The sequence below is a fragment of the Eutrema salsugineum genome, unplaced genomic scaffold (genome assembly GCF_000478725.1).
Source record: "Eutrema salsugineum unplaced genomic scaffold, Eutsalg1_0 scaffold_2, whole genome shotgun sequence".
NCBI lineage: Eukaryota > Viridiplantae > Streptophyta > Magnoliopsida > Brassicales > Brassicaceae > Eutrema > Eutrema salsugineum.
Genome location: NW_006256829.1, coordinates 207,547 through 227,664, shown reverse-complemented (window position 1 = coordinate 227,664; position 20,118 = coordinate 207,547). Strand labels below are relative to the sequence as shown.

The window sequence follows — 20,118 nt, the reverse complement described above, 5'->3', positions numbered from 1 at the left end:
GAAAACCCAAATTAAAAAAACAGTTGCATTACTCGCAACTCCTGGACGACTACATTTTGTCCATCTATCTTGCCATGGCATATTATATTCCTCTGCTAGGCTCATTATAGCTAGCTATACCTGAAACCACACATTATAAGAACTAGAGGCTCTGTGAATCTAATCCAGGACACTTGTTCGAATCCAAATTCAATACCGAAACAGTTGCAGAGCTCCCTTTGTAATCAACCCAATACTAATTAAGATGCAGTCCGAATCTAATCTTGAACTGAAGAGCAGGTTCACACAAGCTCAAAAATCAATGGATCGAAGAATATTTCATTATCAAAATCAAGAGAGTACATTATAATATAACTGACAACTTGTTCTTGCGAAATAGAAGAAATCGATTACAACAAGCAAACACTATCAAAGATATAAGGAAACACACAAAGGATACAAACACTATCATCTTCTTCTTCTTTTTTTTATAAGAGATTACCGCAAATGGTCTGATAAATCTGAAACCATTTCCTATGAAATTTTACCCTTTTTCTTTTGTTCACTCGGAGCGATTAGCGAACCTCTCAACCTTCTCGTCGTTGAGATTGATCCCAACCATGGCTTCTCCAAGCCCACAGCTCACCTCCACAAGCATCTCTGGGTCACTGTAATGAGTCACAGCCTGAACAATGGCACGCGCGCGACGAGCTGGATCGCCGCTCTTGAAGATACCGGAACCGACGAAGACACCGTCGCATCCAAGCTGCATCATGAGAGCTGCATCGGCCGGAGTAGCAACTCCACCGGCGGCGAATTGGACGACGGGAAGACGGCCAAGCTGTTTGGTCTGCATCACGAGATCGTAGGGAGCGGCTAGTTTCTTAGCGAAAGTGAAGACCTCATCGTCGTCCATGTTTCGCAAAACCCTAATGTCACCCATAACCGACCTCACATGCCTCACGGCCTCCACAATGTTCCCAGTTCCGGCTTCACCTTTGGTCCTAATCATCGCCGCACCCTCACGGATCCTCCTCAGAGCTTCGCCGAGGTTCCGGCAACCGCAAACAAAAGGGATCCGGAAATTATGCTTGTTGATGTGGTGATCCTCATCGGCCAGAGTCAAAACCTCGCTCTCGTCTATGTAATCGATTCCAATTGCTTCGAGGATCTGCGCCTCCACGAAATGACCAATCCTAGCCTTGGCCATCACCGGAATCGTAACGGCCTGCTTGATCTCCTTTATCATCTGAGGATCACTCATCCGAGCAACCCCACCTTGAGCGCGGATATCCGCCGGAACACGCTCCAAAGCCATGACGGCGCAAGCACCAGCTTCCTCGGCGATGCGAGCCTGCTCGGCGTTGACGACATCCATGATAACTCCACCACGGAGCATCTGAGCCAAACCAACCTTAACGGAGAACGGAGATTTCTTCGCCTCCGTTATCGCACCGTTACCGTACACCGCCACGACGCCGGTTCCTTCCATTGTCAACGGAATCGAGACTGAAGAAATTTTTTTTTTTTTTTTGTGTGTGGAGAAAATGGAAGAAGATTGATGAAGCGATTTCTGGCCGGTCCTCGCCTATCTAGGATTAGGCTTTATAGTGAGAGTTTGTGGCGGTGTAATAAAAGAAGAAAAAAAAATAGAAGATGTTTTTCTATTTTTTAATTAAATTATTTATTGCATCTTTCATTGGGAAAAGTGGGATTGGTTATGATCGGGCGGTCTATATTAAAAACACGCGATTTCGATTTTCGGGTTAACACACATGTTTAGTGGACTGCATTTCATACTTTGGCAGGCTAAATTAGATATTTGAGAAAGAATTATTAATCCGAGTAGTCCGAAATTTGGTATTGCTAATCAGCGAATGTGCATACGCTGTAAGAATTGCAGGTCATTTCGACCCAAAAAAAAAACAATTGCAGTTCTAGCCACTACTACCAACGTTAACCTTTGTGTAGCATATGTATTTCAACTGAAAAAATCTACTTGAATTAAGTGATAGTAGGTTGATAATTTTGTCACCTCGTTTGAGAAAAGCATCTTTTTGAAATTGTTAGCATCTATAACAGACGAATTAAAATATTTTTAAATAGAAACCAAATAATTTTCAATAATATACACAAACTATGAAGATATTAACGATTTACCATGGATGAGTCTGCATTAAATCACTAATGTTTGAACTTTGAGTCCTTTAATTAGTCTAGTCATGTTAATCATTTGGTCAAACAATCCAAAATGTTTCTACAACTTAACTTTTTGTTAATTTAAATACATATTTATTTATGGGAAAAATCTTCTGACACCAAGAAATGTAACTGGACCTCGTAGAATCCACGACTGTCGCTCTAGTCCGCCCCATTCATTGTTTGCATAAAAGACAAAGAAAAATAAAGTTGGCAGAAATTGAATTGCACGCTTTTAAAATTGATGGAAAACATATTTTTCTTCTTTAATTTTACACTTCTTTAGTGACCAGTTGATAGGCAATCGTTTCGGAATGGGATTGAGACACATTTGGGAGTACGATAACTATTCATTTTTTTTAAAAAAACATTAGTTTTTAATTGCAGTATTTCAAAATAAATTGGTTGAAAAAAAAAGAAAAACAGTCCTAAATAAAAATCTCAAGAATAGCAGCTTAGGATAATAAAAGAAATAAATAGGCGGCTGTGGATTGAAAAGGAAGGCCCGCCTCTCGTTTGCCAATCAATAGATTTTTCCACTCACTCGACCCGACGGCCCAACACTTCCAACTTGGTCTTTTTTTACTACTTGACTGCAATAATGACAATTACATAAAGTCCACAAAAAATATAGTACTTGACTACTTTATGAATTTATCACTCTTTCATACAATTAAATTCGTTCCTCTAATTTGATACGGTTTAGGGGTGATAAATTCATATTACAAATCAACGAACAATGAATAAATCTAATCAAATTGTGTGTATATACACAGAAAAAACGGTCTTACGAGCAGTCAATGCACACAATTAACCCATTCTCGTTACATAACAAACACTGAATCCTTGATCCATCGCCAGAGACAATCCGGCGACTACCTCTGCATCCTTCACACATCAAGAACCTAAAACCATCGCATCGCCGGCAAATTTTATCTTCGGCGATTGGAACGCCGTCAAACAAAGCCCTAAGCCTTCCTTGCTCGTGCAGACCCAATACCCTCTGGGCTCCGCCTATGCACCTTCCCTTTACGAACAGAACCGGAGGCAAAACCTCTGTCTCCTCCTCCTCCGCTGAAATTCTCCGAAGCTCCTCCCTGTACTGTCTGTGCATTGACACATCCCTCTCGTAGTACTTAACCTTGAAGCTATCCAGCAGAAACCGGATCATGTTGCAGTCGTCGAATGTTTTTCTTATTCCTCGGAGAGTCGTTGTGTAGAAAACAACCGACTCCTCTCCTCCCGGAGGACACCGTTGCTCAAATTCCAATAACGGGTCGAGATGGGTATTTTCGTCTTTTCCACTGTCGTCTTCTGCTATCTGAAGGGGTATATCGTCATTTTCGTCTTTCCGTCTATCTTCTTCGGCTTCTAATAACGGAAGAGAGGTATCGTCGTCTTTTTCCATGTTCGTTTCCTCGACGGGAAAGACGATAACGTCTTCTTCATCATCGACTCTAGCTTCTCTGGAGAAATCGTTTATCCTCCTGAAGCACGCCACAGCTAATTCGAACGCTTCGATCAGCTTCGGATCGAAAAGCGTGCTCGAATTCAATTCAGGCCTTCTAAATCCAGATCCGATGATATTTCTTCCGATACCTATATCAGATCCACAAGACACTGCCGATTTACTATCTTTCCGGTCACAAGAAGCTCTCGGAATTTGATTTACCGGCGGCGGGGCATTCTCCTTGTCGCCAGAAGCTTCGTCTCCTTCTTTCTCGTTTTCCACAAGTTCCGCTACATCTGCAATTTGATCCTCAGGCCTTTGAGTGGATCTCCAGATAGAACCTGCTGTTATCTGGGGAATAGGATTAGATATCTTGGGAAGGTACTCAGAGATCCCATCTGCAGCTGAAAGCACCTGGAGAATCCTATCCTGATTGAGATATTCGCCGGCTCTAATCGATTTCAACTTCTTTGCAAACTTCATTCTCGATGACTTCATCTCCACTGTTCTGCTTCACCGGAAATCTGTAGCAATCAGATCGAAGCTCGTTGGGGATAAGAAGGCGATAGTAGGTTAAAAAGAAAAAAGGCGATGATGAGAAGAGCAGAGTGATGATATGATTCAATTTCAACCCCAACGGCTAGAAAAGACGGTGGCTTCTTTTTTTTCGGGGCAAAACAAAGGAGGGAGAGAGATCTAGTACGCTTTGGTGCACTGAGATTTTTGTATATTAACCACTCATTAATTTAACACTTTAAGCAATACACGTTTCACGCCAGAGGATAAAACGCAACGGTCCCAAAAACTCGCGAGTTGCAAACTTCCAAGAAATTAAAGCCTCTAATATCGGTGTGCTAGGCAATTTTGAACATATATGCAAAAAAAAACGGCGATGTATAATCAGATGGGGAACATTTCGTAAAAAAGAAAAGAGTTTAAACCAAAAAATTTACAAACCCATCAAGAGGTTTACGTCACTGAGTTTGTCTTTAAGTAGACAGACACACACTGCTTCAAGTCGGTAAGTTTTGCTCCATGCTAATTTCTTTCTCCTATTGGTTTAGTTTTCTACAGGAGTTGTCGGCAAGCATACCAACTTCTTCTTCCAAAGACTTTAATCGCTTGTTCCGCTGCATCTAGCTCAGTAAATTCTCTCTAGAGTTGGGCGAGGGGACTACCGGACTAGACGGGCACACGCTTGCCCCGGTACTTGTCAAAGAACTGCGCATAACATAAACAAAAACGAGCCAATCAATCGCATTATGCAACAGAGTATAAGTGAATTTTGATGGAAACTAAGAAAACACCTGGTAACCCAATATCATCAGAACCAAATAGAGAGCTATCCATTGTAATTTGGAAACGTAAAACTGGGAATTATAGAAGTTATATATGTGGATCTCTCCCACCCAGCTTGAGCAGCTTATTTGGACTCAATCGTAATCGACAATGTGTGGTGTTCGAAGTATACGGGTCTCATGTGAAGTTGTTTCCCATGAAGTCTGTCTTTCATGTTCTGATTTTTTAGAAATCTAAATAAGTTTTCTTTTCCAGTGAATTTTTAATGGGACACATACCGATCTTATATATGGTTGCTGAATGATCCAACCGAGGACGGGTATCTTTTGAGCAAAAACTGCCAAGGTTGGCCAGAAGCCACTGAAAAAGAAAACGTTGTTAGTAATTGTCCACATGCAAAACCAGTAAGGGAGAAGAGAAAGCAAACGAACCTGAAGAGTACAAAGAAGCCATAGGTCTCCAGCATCATCCCCAGGATAGGCCATCCAATGACTACAAAGAAGAAGCCGGCCCCGAAAGAAATGGTTCCCTGAGTGGATAGCATATAAAGAAATATGTAAACACCCCGTCCCACTGAGCCAGGGATACTGACGAGGAAGAGAAAATTGGAAACCAAACAAACCTTATAGTTTTGACGCTTCATGAAAAACTGCATGGTAGACTTGAGGCCAATGGTTAGACTAACCCCAGAGACGAAAAGGATCTAAGGAAGACCAGAAAAGAAACGAGGGCTCAGTAAAAGTTCCGAATACAAGCATGAATAGCAGACCCTTATGAGGTACTTACATTTCCCATGGCAAGTAACCCCTTATCAAACATTAAGATCATCCCCAAAAACGAGAAAAACACGCCAAATCCTGTCAGGCCTAACCCAATTTCTGTTTCAAAGCACATAACAAGCGATTAAGTTCAGCAGGAATAACTTTGTACCCTGATAGTAAAATAAACTGAAAATAAATGGGTTCCAACAATAACAAAATAACATTCAATGATCCACTCGCTTAAGAACGCGATGAGAAAAAGATGACCTTATTAACTAAGTAGAACTAAGTAACAGGTATCTCTTCAACCAGAACGAATTATTCACAGAAATCACACTGTAGACGTACTTTTTCGGTCATTCATTTCAAAGGACATCATGGTTCCTGGAATCAGCTGCTTCTACCTTTCACTGCGACAAGTGAAAATAAGTTGAAATTCAGGAATAAGACATTAGTGTTTACAAATGTGCACATGGCTTCGCATTGACTCAGATATACATACATAAGCCCCGCCCATATAGATCCAAAACTTTCGAATCAGTATTGGCGAAAATCAATATTTGGAAACATTCTGAGGTCGACTAGATATACCAGTTACGAGATCAAACATATAACTCTAACGTAGCCCAATAATATACTTGTTCAATCGAAAATAGACTGCATACCCAAACAATAGTCTGCACACCGAACGTCGAACGAGTAGAGAGATTCAACGATACTAGAACCGATCTAATCAGACGAATTGTAGATAGACAATGCATTAATTGAACAGATTCAAGTGAAACGAGGATCATGACAAAGGAAAATTAAGCGGAATCCAACCAAAACCGCTGTGATGCAGAGGAGGATGTGACGTAACTTACAGATCTATAAATCGACAAGGAAGAACGCGGTGTAAACCTAGCACGCAGGCTCCTCGAAGAAGATCTACAAGACGCCATAAACACATCAGGCGAAATTTAAGCCGGGATTAATAGATCAGCGAAAACAACGTTACCAGAAAGGCAGAAATTATGACGGAGCACAAAAAAGATAGGGAGCCCAGAGAAAGAGATAAATTAACCTGCTAGGAGAGACCTGGAGACAAATGGCTAGAGAGAGCGTAGAGAAGAAGAGAGGGCGAGGTCGCGATTTGTAACCAGAAAGCAGAAATCAGAACCCCCTGAGCCCAAACGGAAGGAATGATTTAGTGCTCTAGGGACCAACCTGAATTATGTGTCCTCTCCATTCATCAAGTGACACATGGCACTCTTTTGTCAACCGGTGTACGTAATAATCAGTATACTCTGCTAATGTCAATTTTTTATAATCTGACAAATAAAACATTAGTTTTCACAAAGAAGATTACAAAATTTATGCAATACAAACCCCCATCATTTTAAGGAAATTTTTATAAAAAATTACCCCACAAAAACAAGGTTTTGTTCGCCAATAACCACGGAATTATAAAAAACAAACTAATGTATTTTCTTTTTTCTTTTCCATAGTTAGAATCCCCGTTTACAATGGCAAGTATTGAAAAAAGCTGGACAACAAACTAGTGTTATAGCAAATTAAACCACGAAAATACGCTGCAATTTGCAAAGTGTAAATCAAAACTTAGACTGGAACGGAACGGGGAAAATAAGATTTCAGATGAGCCGGCGAGAGTCAATGAAATATGGTTACAAGTACAACCAAACCGAAACTCCAGAATCATTTCATATACAGGAGTAACATTCACCAGCTGCTGATTTTTTTAAAAGGGACTTTTTTTGGCTTTCTCCATCCCCCACATTTTCTGTCTTTACCTCTATACAAATTCGGTAATGCGAGAAATAAAAGCACAAAAATGTGCACTGTATGTTCTGGATTTCGACATGTTAGACGTTAAAGATCTTCTTCACCTTCCTGATCTTCCTTCGACATACGGGGCAAAATCCCGAAGTGTCAGCGATCCTGCGTATTGTAAATCCAGTTTTTGAGCATCATCAATGTTCAGTCTTGGTCAACCAGCTAAAAGAATGAAAGGATTAGTTATTACCGTGTCCCGCACTGGAAGCAAGCAACGCAGTGTCCACAAGAGAGGAAGAAACAGTCTCTAGGCGCATCAAAGCAAATCGCACAGAGATATCTTGAACTACTGTGGGCTTCACCGTGTGCACCTTCCAATTCCTCCGTACTTGTCACGATAGAACTGTAGGACGAGCACCAGCTCGAGTTATCATCATCTTTTCCCGGAATAAGAGGAGCTACATCATCATTTTCATCATTGGTTTCGTCTTCAGAAGCTGTTTGTCTTTTATTGAAGAGACAAGAGACGATTAACAATAGTGCTGTAACTACACCTGTAATAATTATCCAATGGGGGAAGCAAAAGTTTATGATAAATCCCAGCGAAAAGATCGGTTTCTAAAACTAATGTAATATAGATAAAACATTACCCATGCAAACAATGTATGCAATCCACCTTGGCTCGTAAGAGAGCTTTGCACAGAACTCATTCTTAGAATTGTTCTGCACAACAAGAAGGGGGTAGGATTCAGAATGGTTCATAAGATATCTTCTGAAATATGCATAAGAATGTGAAACATCTTGTATTGATCTACGAATCCTTTGTAAGGAAGAGTGAAATAGCAAGACAAGATATGGGTCGCATACCAGCTTTGGACCGGGCGATGTTAGTACAGCAGCATTGGTTCCAAATAATGGAACACTCAAAGTGCACTTGTCATTGGGAAATGTGCAATTGTAATAAGCATTTGTAGTATCATACAATACCGCCGCAACTTGAATGTCAATCGTAGCCTGAACAATGTAGATATGGTGTGAGAGCAATGTATAATCAGACAAAAAGAGAGCTATTTGGGATTAGAAATCGACCAATATATCGCAGTAAACTACTAATAAACGAGGCTCTTGTTTCATAGGAAAGCAATTCGTGTTGTTGTATAGGAGTGTAATTAATCTAGAAATCTAAGATCTAGCATATATCATCATAAGTTGCTTCTGCTATTACCTTCACTTCATTCAGGTATACGTTGCCTACTGCAATATAATAACTCGACGACTTAGTTATGTCCTGCTCGATGAAACCACTATCTGTCAAAAATAAAATAAGGTGAATTGTGAGTGAAGTCATGAAAATTCAGAAGAAAAGCTCTCATGTTAAAACCTCGGGTTACTAACCAGAGATTAGATGCCATGATAATGTCGTGTCTGGACGCGTAGGGTCTTGAACCCATTCAGAGAGCCCATCCACACCTACAATTACAAATCCCTAAATATCTCAATTACTCAACATCTATTCTATCTTAACAGGCAATAACATTCACGAGTACAAAAAGAATTCTCAACATCAAATCAGGGGAAGGAACAAACTACAGCAGTCAATGCTCGCAGGTAGGGTTGCAAAGATAATTACAGTGTAGGAGCCTTATTGAAATTAGACAAAACATTATTAGATAGCACATAAAAATCTTGCTAGTGGAAAATTCATCGATCCAATGGATTCAACCATAAGCCGTGATTTGAAACCAGTTTGACACATGAAATTCCTCCTACAATACATCAGTATACAACAACCATGGGAATCATTCCAGCAGTATTCGTCTCGGTGGATCCCAAAACACCACCAAACTCAAGAAAACGCCAATAAACCCTCGTGGTGAGAAATTAAGTAACCATCAAAAGGAATACATGAGCGTCTATCTAACTTACTGAACTAATTATCATTAGAAAAGGATTCTTCTCTAGCATACCTTGGGCTATCACAAGATAGAGGGAAGAACCCACAGATTCAATGTTGTATGAAACTTTAACTCGCGACCCTTTGTTCAAATATTGTATCCAATACTGAAAAGAAAAGAAAAAAGAAGCAAAAGACAAGGCATCACCACCCGTTTCATAGCCATTCCTAAATAACAGAGGTAAAGAGCATCGAGAGAAGTTACCTTGTAAGAGTCATTTGGCACAGCTAAATAGTGAACTTCAGACCAATTGGCCAGAACATCAAGCTGTGGGGCTTGGTTCAATCCGTACAGCATCATACCGGACCCCTTGTTCCCTAATTCTTCCACCTTGAGAAAATATTCGGCAAAGGTAGAAACAGGGATATATCAGAAAATGGTGGATCCTTATGTCAAAGTCTCAGAGAGGAGGGATTAGGGGACGTACAATCACATTTTGGACGAAAACTGAAGTTGGCTTGATAAGGAAGGAGGAGTTTGGTCCCAACCATACGTTCGTTGTTCCGTAAAGCCCCAGAATCAAAGTCATCGACACTGAAACAAGACAAGATCAACAATCAAAACAATTCACGTACAAGGAAACGCAGCATCAAAAGAGAAATCCATCGGAAAATCTAATCTCTCACCGAAGACACAGAAGGTAGCGACGACGACAACGCAAGACCAAGGATCTTCGGCATTTGAAGTATTCCTCGCGTTCTCCGATGCAACAATGCTCCCATGGCGGTAATCGTACTCCGAACGATTCCATGGCGGTCGATCACGATGGTCGAAACCGTTATCTTGGCCGTGTTCAAAACGAATATAACCGCCTTCTTCGCGGGTCACAGGCGGAGAAGAAGAAGACGACGGGAGAGAATCCGGCAGCGACATCTTGCGATCCGATTACAAGTATGAAGAAATCGGATTGAACAAGTTAAAACCCTAACCGCAGGTTTGGGGTTAATAAGATTGAGGACCGATCGATGACAGAGATTTGAACGACGGGTCGGCTTCTTCTCTTTCTTCATCGTCACGTTGAATGGTGGATTGACAAAATTGAAGAGAGAGGACTTGGAAAAGGTAAAACAATACTTTCTCTCTCTCCCTCCTTTTTAGTTAAAAAAATCTTTTTATTGGTTTAGATTAAATTGTACATTTGGATAAGATTAAACGACGACGTTCACTAATTAAATCGAAATTATGGTCGAATCGAATCTCTTTTGGCTCGGAGTCTTCGGACAGACTGGTCTCGTCCTTAAAGTTACTGTAAGAGCCATGTCCATCTGTCATCAGCGACGGTATTTCTCGTAAATATCACATATAAAGAGGGCTTATGCGTAATTACATTATGAACACAAAACTCGAGTCTTGGTTTCCCTTTCCAGTCTGGTTTTCTCGAGAGGCAAAAGGAAGAAACCAGATCTACCTAGAAAAAAAAATTAACCCCCAAATTCAATTTCAAATTCGAAGCCCCAAGAAACCCTAAACTTTTCAATCTAGTTGCTGCTTCTTTCAATCGAGCCGGGGGTTTGGGACCTCGTACATTGCAGGCGATGGGCGATTTCAATCTCGCTCTTGTGATTGTGGCGATCGTTGTCTGCGTCATTGTCTTCATCTCCAGCATCTACCTCCTCGTCAACTATCAGCATCCAGATGATGCGAACCAGGCCTACTTCCCCAAATTCGTCGTTGTTTTTGGGTTATCCATTGCCATGATCTCCATTCTCATGCTGCCGGCAGATGTGGCGAACCGGCATGCTTGTCGACATTCGATTTACAACGGCGCCTGCAATCTCACCTTACCCATGAAGAATCTCTGGCTTGCCGTTTACATTGTTGACGCGGTGCTTGTCTTCTTCATTATCCCCTTCGCTATGTTTTTCTATGAAGGCGACCAGGACAAGTTTGTTTCTCCACGGATCTTAACTCGTGAGCTACATTAATAGTTGAAAATTTGCCAAAATTTCTGATTGTGGGCTCGCCTTTTCACTGCAGGAGTCTTGGAAAGAGGATAAAAAGTGCTTTGATTTGGGTGGTTACTACAGCTGTTGTTTGTGCTCTCGTGCTTGGAATTTTATACGGTTAGTTGTTCACTGTTCTTTAAGTTTCTGAGATTATGTTGTTTTAGCTGGAGTGGTGATTGACTAATAGTGGGATCGTTTAATCTTTTCTATGATGCTTTAAAGTTTGCTTTTTGGGTTTATGTTCCTTGAGTTTCTGTTTCTAATGTTCTTCTACAATGTCTTAGGAGTCATCGGGAAGGTCGACTTCTCTGTCAGGCACTTGTCCTCCGCCACAACGTCTTTCCCTACTTCATGGCAGTTTTCAAATAATCAACCTTGCATCGGTAACACTGCTCGTCAGGTAATACTTGTCTCTTGATTGCCTTCTTGGTATAACTTACGTCTATGGAAAGGCATATTTCAGTATGTAACATGTTTTCTACTCTGTTGGAATTTGGATTGATTGGCAGTGCTCAGCATATACAGCTAATGCCGCTTCTGAGAAGACATGGACCATGCGAACAACGTTTCCAGAATATGTTGTTGCTCTTGCTACAATCGTTGGATCAGTGCTCTTCACGGTATGAACATCGTTCTAAAAGGTGTTTTGTGTTGAAAATTACTCCTTGTTGGCGTGGAAGGCATATAATCGTTCTTATATCATGACTTCGTTGTCTTCTTTTATAGTTGACCGACTTTTGGTGGCTGTCATTTTTAAGGTTTCCTATAAATATTCTGAGGAACTCTTTTGTACCATATGTTTTAGATATTTGGTGGTGTTGGTATTGCTTGTCTACCCTTGGGACTTATCACTGCATTCATCAGGCGACCAAAGGCTGTTATCACTCGGTCTCAGTATATAAAGGTCCATTCTGTTGGTTATTGTTGTCTCCACGAGAAAAGCTTATCCTTTCTTATTTCGGGTCATTTTCACTCTCAGTGGCCTTACAATTCATCTAAATTTTTTCCAGGAAGCAACTGAACTAGGTAAAAAAGCAAGAGAACTAAAGAAAGCAGCTGATGCACTTCATCAGGAAGAAAGAAGTGGTGCTAAGGGCAGGAAGTGGAGGAAGAATGTGAAAGCAGTCGAAAAGGTACAACATCATATCTGAAGGTTTGGGATCTTAATACGAATTTTTTCCATGTCTACCAAACTTGGCTGATGTGAAAAACTTGGCTGGGTGATCAATCCTAGTGAAAAGCTAGCTAAAAAGTAGAAAACAGTTTCGCCATAAAGTCATTAATATTGCCTGTGGATTGTGGATTTCGTTGCTTTACATGTGCCATGCAGGAGTTGCTCCAATTGGAAGAAGATGTGAACCTTTTAGAAGAAATGTATCCTCAAGGAGAAAAGGTAGGTTACAGTATTTCAGTACTCTATCTTTCTATCTATGTTATCCAACTATTCCCTTGCCTGGTTATTTCAGGCAGAAACTGCTTGGGCTTTCACCGTCCTTGGATACTTGGCCAAGTTTATTCTTGGAATCATAGGGTTGGTGTTTACATAATCTTCTTATTATTTTACACAGTCACTCTAAAATCCCTCGGTTAAGCTGTAATTGAATTATTTGTCTTTTTCTCTTTGAAGATTGATCGTTTCAGTGGCTTGGATTGCACACATCATCATATATCTACTTGTTGACCCTCCCCTCTCCCCTTTTCTCAATGAGGTTTTCATCAAACTGGATGATGTCTGGGGTAACTTCACTTTCTTTTTTAAAAAAGAATCTTGTTATATATATTTGACTTACCTGAATCATAGACTTTGATATATTTGACATTTTCTTCTTCTCTAGGTCTTCTGGGCACCGCTGCCTTTGCTTTCTTCTGTTTCTACCTGCTACTTGCTGTTATTGCCGGGGCAATGATGCTTGGTCTGAAGCTGGTCTTCATTACCATTCATCCAATGAAGTAAATTTATCTTATAGTTTTGTGAAACGATTTTTTGCTATGTCAGAGGTCTTTTTTTTTTTTTTTTCTTTTGGTTTCTCATTAGCCATATTTACTCGTTTTCAGATGGGGAGCCACTCTAATGAACTCTTTCCTCTTCAACGTCGGTCTCATCCTTCTATGTTCTATCAGGTAGGCTTCTTTGTTCTCGTAATTCCTCGTTAGCTGATGGCATCAAAACTCAAGAGTAAAACGTAACTTGAATTCTTACAATCCATTTATTGTGGCTCACATAAAAATCCAGTGTGATTCAATTCTGCGCTACTGCATTTGGATATTATGCTCAAGCCACTGCGGCTCAGGAGATCTTTGGACACACTTTGCAGTCTCTTCGCGGAATTAAGTACCTATACAAGTAAGTAATGATGGGCTTTTTTTTTGCAAATATACTGGTAGTTAATATGCTGACTATATCCGTCTTCTTGTTGAATATATATTTGCAGGTACAATGTTTTCCAAATCGGTTTTGTTGTGCTCGCAGGGCTGACCTTTTTATATTACATCGCCTTTGTAAGTCTTGTATGAGGGTTGTTTATTCCCAAATTAAATGTCATAAGTCATTAGAGAAACTCATGGTCTTGTGTGGGTGACTTTTGGCAGGGATGGAGAAGAAAAAAACCGAGCGGTAGATTCCAGCTCTCTACCTAACGTAATTAATCTTTTTTTTCTTCATCATTTCTCTTCCCTTTCTTCTTTTTGTATCTACGAGAAGGTCTCAGTTGTTGTTGTACCCTACACTCTTTTTATTCTTCTTTCTTGTGTAACAGTAGGCTTTCTTCTTTGTATTTGGAATACCCGTTCATATGACCATTACTTGGTTGAGAACTTGAGATTGTGTGGGGACAAAATTCATGTAACTATTACTTATGTCTATTGTATCATTTCGAATACCTCGTCCATGTAACCATTACGTTTTGACGTTGGGATGGGATGGTTTATCTTGGAAAAAATAGAGGACATGGTTTCAGCCAAATTACTTTGGTGGTGATCGGAGGCGCAACAAGATGAAACTGCTTGGTGAAGCTATAGGAGATGATCGGGCTTCTGCTTGAACACTTTGATCTGTAGTGGCCTGCTAGAATGTTTAATCGATTTTCACCTCGTAAAATTTCCCTACTTGGTCAACTTCAGGCTGAAGTCTTCAGCTGTCGTCATAATAAATTAGAAAAACAAAAAAAACAAAATTTCGTAGTCTTAAGAGCAAAAGAGTGAGTCGAGACGGTCTGTCTACGTCTGCCATGGATATAGCTCTCTTCTCGCCATCTTCCCTCTTCGCCGGCGACGATGACTCCTCCGGTCAGTTATATCTCTACTCGTCTTTTTGATCGAAGAATGTACATACATAGCGAAACGTAATTGTAATTTTTTTTCTCAGATGGAGAGACGACGGAGACGAGCCAGAGCTTCGTTGAGAGGAATCACCAGTTTCCTGGAATCGTAATTTCTTCGCTCCCGATATCAGTCTCTTACTTGATTCGATTCCCGATTTTAGTTTGATGTTCTCCGTTACCTGAGCTTCTGATTTGCAGGGCTAATATTTACATCATTAGGTTACTTTTGGGGGGTTTAACTGTGGAATCCACGAATTCGTTGTTCTTGAAGAATGATTTAGTTACTGAGCTTTAAAGTTTTAGGTGTTTAGAGTATTACACACACAAGTAAAAGTAATGAGTGATTATTCCTTGTTGGAACAGGAATTGCATATCCGGGAATTCGGTTTCCACCAGCTGAATGCAAACTTGCTGTGGCCAGGTACATTTGCCTTTGCAGATTGGTTATTGCAGCATCGACACTTTATCCAAAGGCGGCGTTGTCTCGAGATTGGAAGGTACTTCCTTTCTTTCTCTTTGTGTCCTAGTTCCCAACTGCGCTTTTATATATATATATATATATATATATATGCCAAGGCCACTGTTCTTCGACACTGACCAGGTTCTCTCGTCTTGAAATCAAAATAAGCAGCGGCACGGGTGCTCTAGCTATCTTTCTTGCCAAAGAGTTTAGTCTCGACATAACTACTTCAGACTACGCTGATCAGGAGATTGAAGACAATATTGCTCACAACTGTATTGCAAACAAACTAATCCCTTCTCTGCCCCATATCAAGCGTGAGCTTCCTTTACCACTCACATCGAATCGCTTTCTTGTCCTTTGCTCTCTTTACTTTATTCTTGTCTATTATGACAGATACATGGGGAGATGAATTTCCAATACCGGAACCAGATTGGGATTTGATCATTGCCAGTGATATCCTTCTATGTAAATGAAATATTGAAATACCTTCTTCTTTCCCATTCGGTTTATCCCAAAACTATATATATTTACATTTCCATGCTTTTTTTCCCCTTGCAGATGTGAAACAGTACCCAAACTTGATAAAGTCTCTCACTTTTCTTCTCAAAGCCTACAAACCAAAAGATGCTAATGTCGTTTGTCCAACGGAATGCAGGCTAAATGGTCAGTGTCATTTTCAAAACTCCTTTTCTTTTTGTCATCACAACCTCACACCATAAGAGATCTTATCAATACCCTTTTACCTTGTAGGAGCAGACACGGAACTGCCTCGCCCTGCGTTCTTAATGAGCTGGAGACGAAGAATCGGGAAAGACGATGAGTCTTATTTCTTTACTGGTTGCGAAGATGCTGGCCTCGAGGTGAAGCATCTCGGAAACCGAGTTTATTGCATCAATCTTAGAGTAACCAACCTCTGAAAAACAAAGAAAAAGAATCCTCAAGAATAGGTTAATGAAAACTCATGAATCTTCCACAGATCGCTCGCCTCTGAAATTTAGTGTTCTGTATGTTACGCTTGCAGCTTATTTGGATTTTTGCTTTTTGGGTCAAAGTTAAGGTGAAATAAAAAAAAACAGACAATCTATAAAAAAAGATATGATTACTAAAAAGTAGAAATAGCTCAAAACATTCACAAAGCAGATTTGCGTAACGTAGTGTCGTAGAATCGTAGATGTATATAAACAAACAATTCCGTAGTTATGGTGTCAATTTTGTTTGCCATCGATTAAGAAATAGTATATTTTGGTTGTTTTGTATTGTTTCTTTCTTTTTAAGGCCCCGGGCCACCAAATGCATATAAAAGTCGAAAGCACTTGATTATTCTAAATTAAGGCTACGTACCTATTGACTTTTAGAAATTTCGAGCGAGCTTCGCAAGATGAAGTCTGGACATAAGCTAATATTTTGATTTTATATGGGACGACGATTCGTCAAATCTGTGTGGAATAAGACACGGATAATATTATTAAAAGAATTCGAATGATTTTACAAATAACTTTCCAATCAAGAAAAGGGAAAAAAAAAGAGAGAAATGAAGATAACGATTAATCTACTTTCTAAAAATACATCATTTAAATTTCCACAGTGAATCCCAAAAGATATTGGCCAAACTGAAATATTTTTTTGTTATCATAGTTAAATTAAAATCAATTGTTTGTGATTAAATAAATTTGAAAATAAGGAAAATAATCAAAAGAGAATATTCAATTAGCTTAGTTGATTGGACAAGAAATATTTAGTGGTGGTGAATGAGATTTTGTAGTGGGGGCGAATTAGTTTTAATCCTTTACTTTTTTTTTTTCAGCGAAAATATATATATATATATATATTAAATTGATGTCACAAAATCAGAATACAACGTTTTAGTGAGCCATCTTGGTGGATAAATACAATCTGAAAAAAAAATATTGTTTGGAGGACCATTACGAGCCGTATTTCCATTTCGTAAACTTTCGTTTGAAAATATGAGTAAAGAAAATGTGGAGCCGTATTTCCATTTCGTTTGACATGTGAAAAAGAAATATGAGTAAACTGTTGTTTCCAATCTTTTATATCATCAAAGAGATTAAGAATAGAAATATCTTCTTGTTGCCCTTCAACAATTTTGACCAAGCTCTCGTTATCTCCTTCGAAGATAATGGAATCAAACTTAGAAATCTTAGAAATTTATTGGTGGCAATTGTCCCCATCTGTATCTAATTTAGATACAAACTTGGTAGACACATAAACGTTGACCGAAAAAATAAAATAAAAAATGATTAAACAAAGACGTCAAAAAGAAATATATATATATATATATATGCAAAGAAAACGTTCACGAATCACACGCGACAGCTTTTATAGGATAAATACATATTCACGACTCAAAACACAGATTCAAAGGGAAAAACGGTTTTTAGTTTTTAGCGAAGAGTCAACGAAGGAAATGTCTACGATAAGTACGGAATCATCGCCGAGTCTCTCCCTCGTGGAAAATGGCGGCTGGAGCTGCGGTTGCGGCGGCGGAGGAAGCGAGAAGCTGCTGACGGCGAGAGAGACGGCGGAGATATCGAGACATAACCGGCGAACGGTACAGAATCTATCAGCGACGTCGTTGATAAGGAAAAGATCGGATCTAAAGCTGATCTCGAGAGTTCGTTGGGAGTTTCTGAGAAGAATCTTAGCGAATCTTCAGGAAGTCGTTCTCGGCACTAAACTCTTTCTTCTCTTCCCCGCCGTTCCTCTTGCTTTCGTCGCTCACCGCTATGGATCTCCACGTGTATGCTGTTTTATTTCTATTATTTTTTGTTTAATTTCACAGTATACTATACTCTCGGAATTTTTAACAAGTCAATGTAACTTTCCCAATTATGTATTGTTAATTTTTAGTTTAGTTACGTTAATTTAATTTATATATGTTTTTGTTGTGTGTAACAAAAAAACAGGCGTGGGTCTTTGCGTTGAGCTTGCTTGGATTGATACCTTTGGCTGAACGTATCAGTTTTCTCACAGAGTAATTATTATTACTAATCTCTCTCATTTTTTTCATAAAAAATATTACCGATAAATAAATTCTAATTCCAAAATTCATTTTTTAATGTTATTTTTCTATTCTTCCTTATCAGGCAAATTGCTTTTCATACCGGTCCAACAGGTGATACTTTTTTTTTTTTTTTTTCGTTTCCCGACTAATGTAGTGTATCATTTGAACAGAACCGAATTATCCAGCACGAAACTGACTTCCGTTTTAACTATAGAAATTGCACCAAACTAAGTGCATTTTTTTTGTTTGTAACTATACAGTAATTTTAGGCACATTAAAGTCTGATATTTAAGAGTGCATGCATTGATCTCGGATTATTAATTTCTCGGTTTTAATATTTGGGAATATGAAATTAATGGTGGAAATAATTGGATGAATGAATGAAGTCGGGGGATTAATGAACGCGACTTGTGGGAACGCGACGGAGATGATAATAGCGATTCTAGCGGTTGGACAAAGGAAGATGAGGATAGTGAAACTCTCACTTCTTGGCTCTATCCTCTCCAATCTTCTCTTCGTCTTAGGCACTTCTCTCTTCTTTGGTGGTCTCTCCAATCTCCGCAAACTCCAATCTTTCGACCGCGTAAGTCCAAATTATCTCGTCCCAATATTTCCATTTCGTTTCAGCTACCAGAGTCATCAAGAGGTTTGGGTATTTTCGAAATTTCGTTCGGTTGGTTCGGCTTTTGGGGTTATCCGGGTTTTAATAGTTCGTTAAAATTTTGGTTTCTACCGGTATTCACATCTTGGTTTAGTTCAGTTAACCTCTTTTTTTTTTTGGGTCAGAGGTTCAGTTTAACTAATTTAATAATGTGTATATTCTTGCTGTGTTCACCGAATTATAAACACAAACAAAATTTATGTTTATAAAAGCATTTTCTATTGGGTTTTTTTCTCATAAAAATGCAAAAGCGGTTTAGTAAGATTCATATATCACTGTCTATTTTTTTTTAACCTCTAAACATTTCGAATACAATGATGGAACACAATTTCATAGAATTTTCACGTCTTTGATTTTTTACAAGAACAGAGACAAGGAGATATGAACTGCATATTGCTGTACCTGGCGCTATTGTGTCAAACACTACCAATGATATTAAGACTCACAACAGAGGCTGGAGGAACAGGAACAGATGCTAATGTTTTAGTTCCAAGAGTTGAGGAAATACTCACAGCAAGCGAAGATGGATCATATGTGGTTGTTCTGTCAAGAGCAAGCAGCTTCGTTATGCTCTTTGCTTACTTGGCTTTCCTCATCTTTCACCTATTCCCTTCTCGTCTCTCTCCTCCTCCTCCTCCTCCACAGGTTCTCTCTCTCTCTCTAAAACCCTTCAAAATATTTATGACATTGATTAATTGTGGTGCATGTTTCCTCATATCTAATGTTTATTGCTTCGCTAATATATATATAAAAAAAGAGGGACGTAGAGGAGGAAGAAGAGGATGTGTATGACGATGACGTTGGTGACAATGCAGAAGAAGAAGAAGCTGTAATTGGACTGTGGTGTGCGATTTTCTGGCTTATTATAATGACACTCCTCGTTGCTTTACTCTCCGACTACCTTGTCTCCACTATCCAGGTATGTTATAGTTACAATAGAGATCGAGGGTCACCAAATTGCACTGTAACTCGAGGTAGCACCTACGTTGACTAATTTTTTTTTTTTTTATACAGTATAAGGAAGCTCATATTAGACAATATAAGTTAATTAAACTCTAGTTGTATACCTGAACCAAATCATTAGTTCCTAAATGAATTTGAAATGAAAATCCATACACTTCTAAGTATTTTCAGTAGTTAGTTGCAGATTTATGCAAACGATTGTATTAAACCCATATATCGCATTAGAGTTTATATGTTATGATATGATGTTTATATTAAATGAAAAATATAGTATAATCTTGAAAAACTTAAATTTAATTAATTGACCCCAGTCCATTACGAGTAAAA

General features: G+C 39.2%; 7 protein-coding genes across 10 annotated transcripts in view; 3 read left to right on the top strand and 4 right to left on the bottom strand.

Annotated features, from left to right (window-relative positions):
* Positions 1–298: 298 nt before the first annotated feature.
* Positions 299–1,557, bottom strand: LOC18017265 (pyridoxal 5'-phosphate synthase subunit PDX1.3). Its single transcript, XM_006398554.2, has one exon. It carries the CDS (start codon positions 1,469–1,471, stop codon positions 542–544), a length of 930 nt encoding a protein of 309 aa, XP_006398617.1. The 5' UTR covers positions 1,472–1,557; the 3' UTR covers positions 299–541.
* Positions 1,558–2,944: 1,387 nt separating this feature from the next.
* LOC18016694 lies at positions 2,945–4,196 on the bottom strand. Its single transcript, XM_006398553.2, has one exon. It carries the CDS (start codon positions 4,124–4,126, stop codon positions 2,966–2,968), a length of 1,161 nt encoding a protein of 386 aa, XP_006398616.1. The 5' UTR covers positions 4,127–4,196; the 3' UTR covers positions 2,945–2,965.
* Positions 4,197–4,472: 276 nt separating this feature from the next.
* Positions 4,473–6,855, bottom strand: LOC18016693 (vesicle transport protein GOT1). Of its 4 annotated transcripts, XM_024156722.1 has the most exons (9): positions 6,752–6,855; positions 6,552–6,615; positions 6,354–6,417; positions 6,037–6,098; positions 5,714–5,805; positions 5,550–5,630; positions 5,359–5,456; positions 5,206–5,287; positions 4,856–5,130 (listed from the first exon to the last, which is right to left on the bottom strand). In XM_024156722.1, exons 4-9 carry the CDS (start codon positions 6,065–6,067, stop codon positions 5,062–5,064), a joined length of 453 nt encoding a protein of 150 aa, XP_024012490.1. In that variant the 5' UTR covers positions 6,068–6,098; positions 6,354–6,417; positions 6,552–6,615; positions 6,752–6,855; the 3' UTR covers positions 4,856–5,061. The 4 variants fall into 4 exon arrangements, with proteins under 4 accessions (XP_006398615.1, XP_024012490.1, XP_024012491.1 ...); XM_006398552.2 differs by lacking the exons at positions 4,856–5,130; positions 6,354–6,417 and adding an exon at positions 4,473–4,849; XM_024156723.1 differs by lacking the exon at positions 6,354–6,417 and having other exon boundaries at positions 4,856–5,134.
* A 449-nt stretch (positions 6,856–7,304) lies between these two features.
* On the bottom strand, positions 7,305–10,462 carry LOC112086702. The gene is made up of 10 exons (XM_024155936.1): positions 10,043–10,462; positions 9,844–9,950; positions 9,621–9,746; positions 9,429–9,522; positions 8,857–8,931; positions 8,687–8,769; positions 8,329–8,475; positions 8,112–8,184; positions 7,712–8,015; positions 7,305–7,626 (listed from the first exon to the last, which is right to left on the bottom strand). Exons 1-10 carry the CDS (start codon positions 10,287–10,289, stop codon positions 7,551–7,553), a joined length of 1,332 nt encoding a protein of 443 aa, XP_024011704.1. The 5' UTR covers positions 10,290–10,462; the 3' UTR covers positions 7,305–7,550.
* A 323-nt stretch (positions 10,463–10,785) lies between these two features.
* LOC18016692 (LIMR family protein At5g01460) lies at positions 10,786–14,239 on the top strand. Its single transcript, XM_024155935.1, has 14 exons — positions 10,786–11,301; positions 11,394–11,479; positions 11,647–11,762; positions 11,872–11,982; positions 12,168–12,266; positions 12,373–12,495; positions 12,693–12,755; positions 12,829–12,893; positions 12,990–13,099; positions 13,198–13,312; positions 13,418–13,483; positions 13,596–13,706; positions 13,795–13,861; positions 13,952–14,239. Exons 1-14 carry the CDS (start codon positions 10,952–10,954, stop codon positions 13,997–13,999), a joined length of 1,530 nt encoding a protein of 509 aa, XP_024011703.1. The 5' UTR covers positions 10,786–10,951; the 3' UTR covers positions 14,000–14,239.
* A 290-nt stretch (positions 14,240–14,529) lies between these two features.
* Positions 14,530–16,170, top strand: LOC18016691 (protein N-terminal and lysine N-methyltransferase efm7). The gene is made up of 7 exons (XM_006398550.2): positions 14,530–14,647; positions 14,727–14,788; positions 15,046–15,179; positions 15,314–15,459; positions 15,539–15,610; positions 15,704–15,808; positions 15,896–16,170. The coding sequence occupies exons 1-7, from the start codon at positions 14,590–14,592 to the stop codon at positions 16,060–16,062; spliced, it is 744 nt and encodes a 247-aa protein (XP_006398613.1). The 5' UTR covers positions 14,530–14,589; the 3' UTR covers positions 16,063–16,170.
* A 1,306-nt stretch (positions 16,171–17,476) lies between these two features.
* LOC18016690 (vacuolar cation/proton exchanger 4) overlaps positions 17,477–20,118 on the top strand; it is a 3,868-nt gene continuing 1,226 nt past the window's right edge. Inside the window, exons 1-6 of the mRNA XM_006398549.2 lie at positions 17,477–17,903; positions 18,070–18,137; positions 18,250–18,278; positions 18,554–18,750; positions 19,198–19,473; positions 19,586–19,790. Of these exons, the coding sequence (XP_006398612.2) occupies positions 17,571–17,903; positions 18,070–18,137; positions 18,250–18,278; positions 18,554–18,750; positions 19,198–19,473; positions 19,586–19,790 (1,108 nt within the window). The 5' untranslated portion in view covers positions 17,477–17,570. The remainder of the gene's footprint in view (positions 17,904–18,069; positions 18,138–18,249; positions 18,279–18,553; positions 18,751–19,197; positions 19,474–19,585; positions 19,791–20,118) is intronic.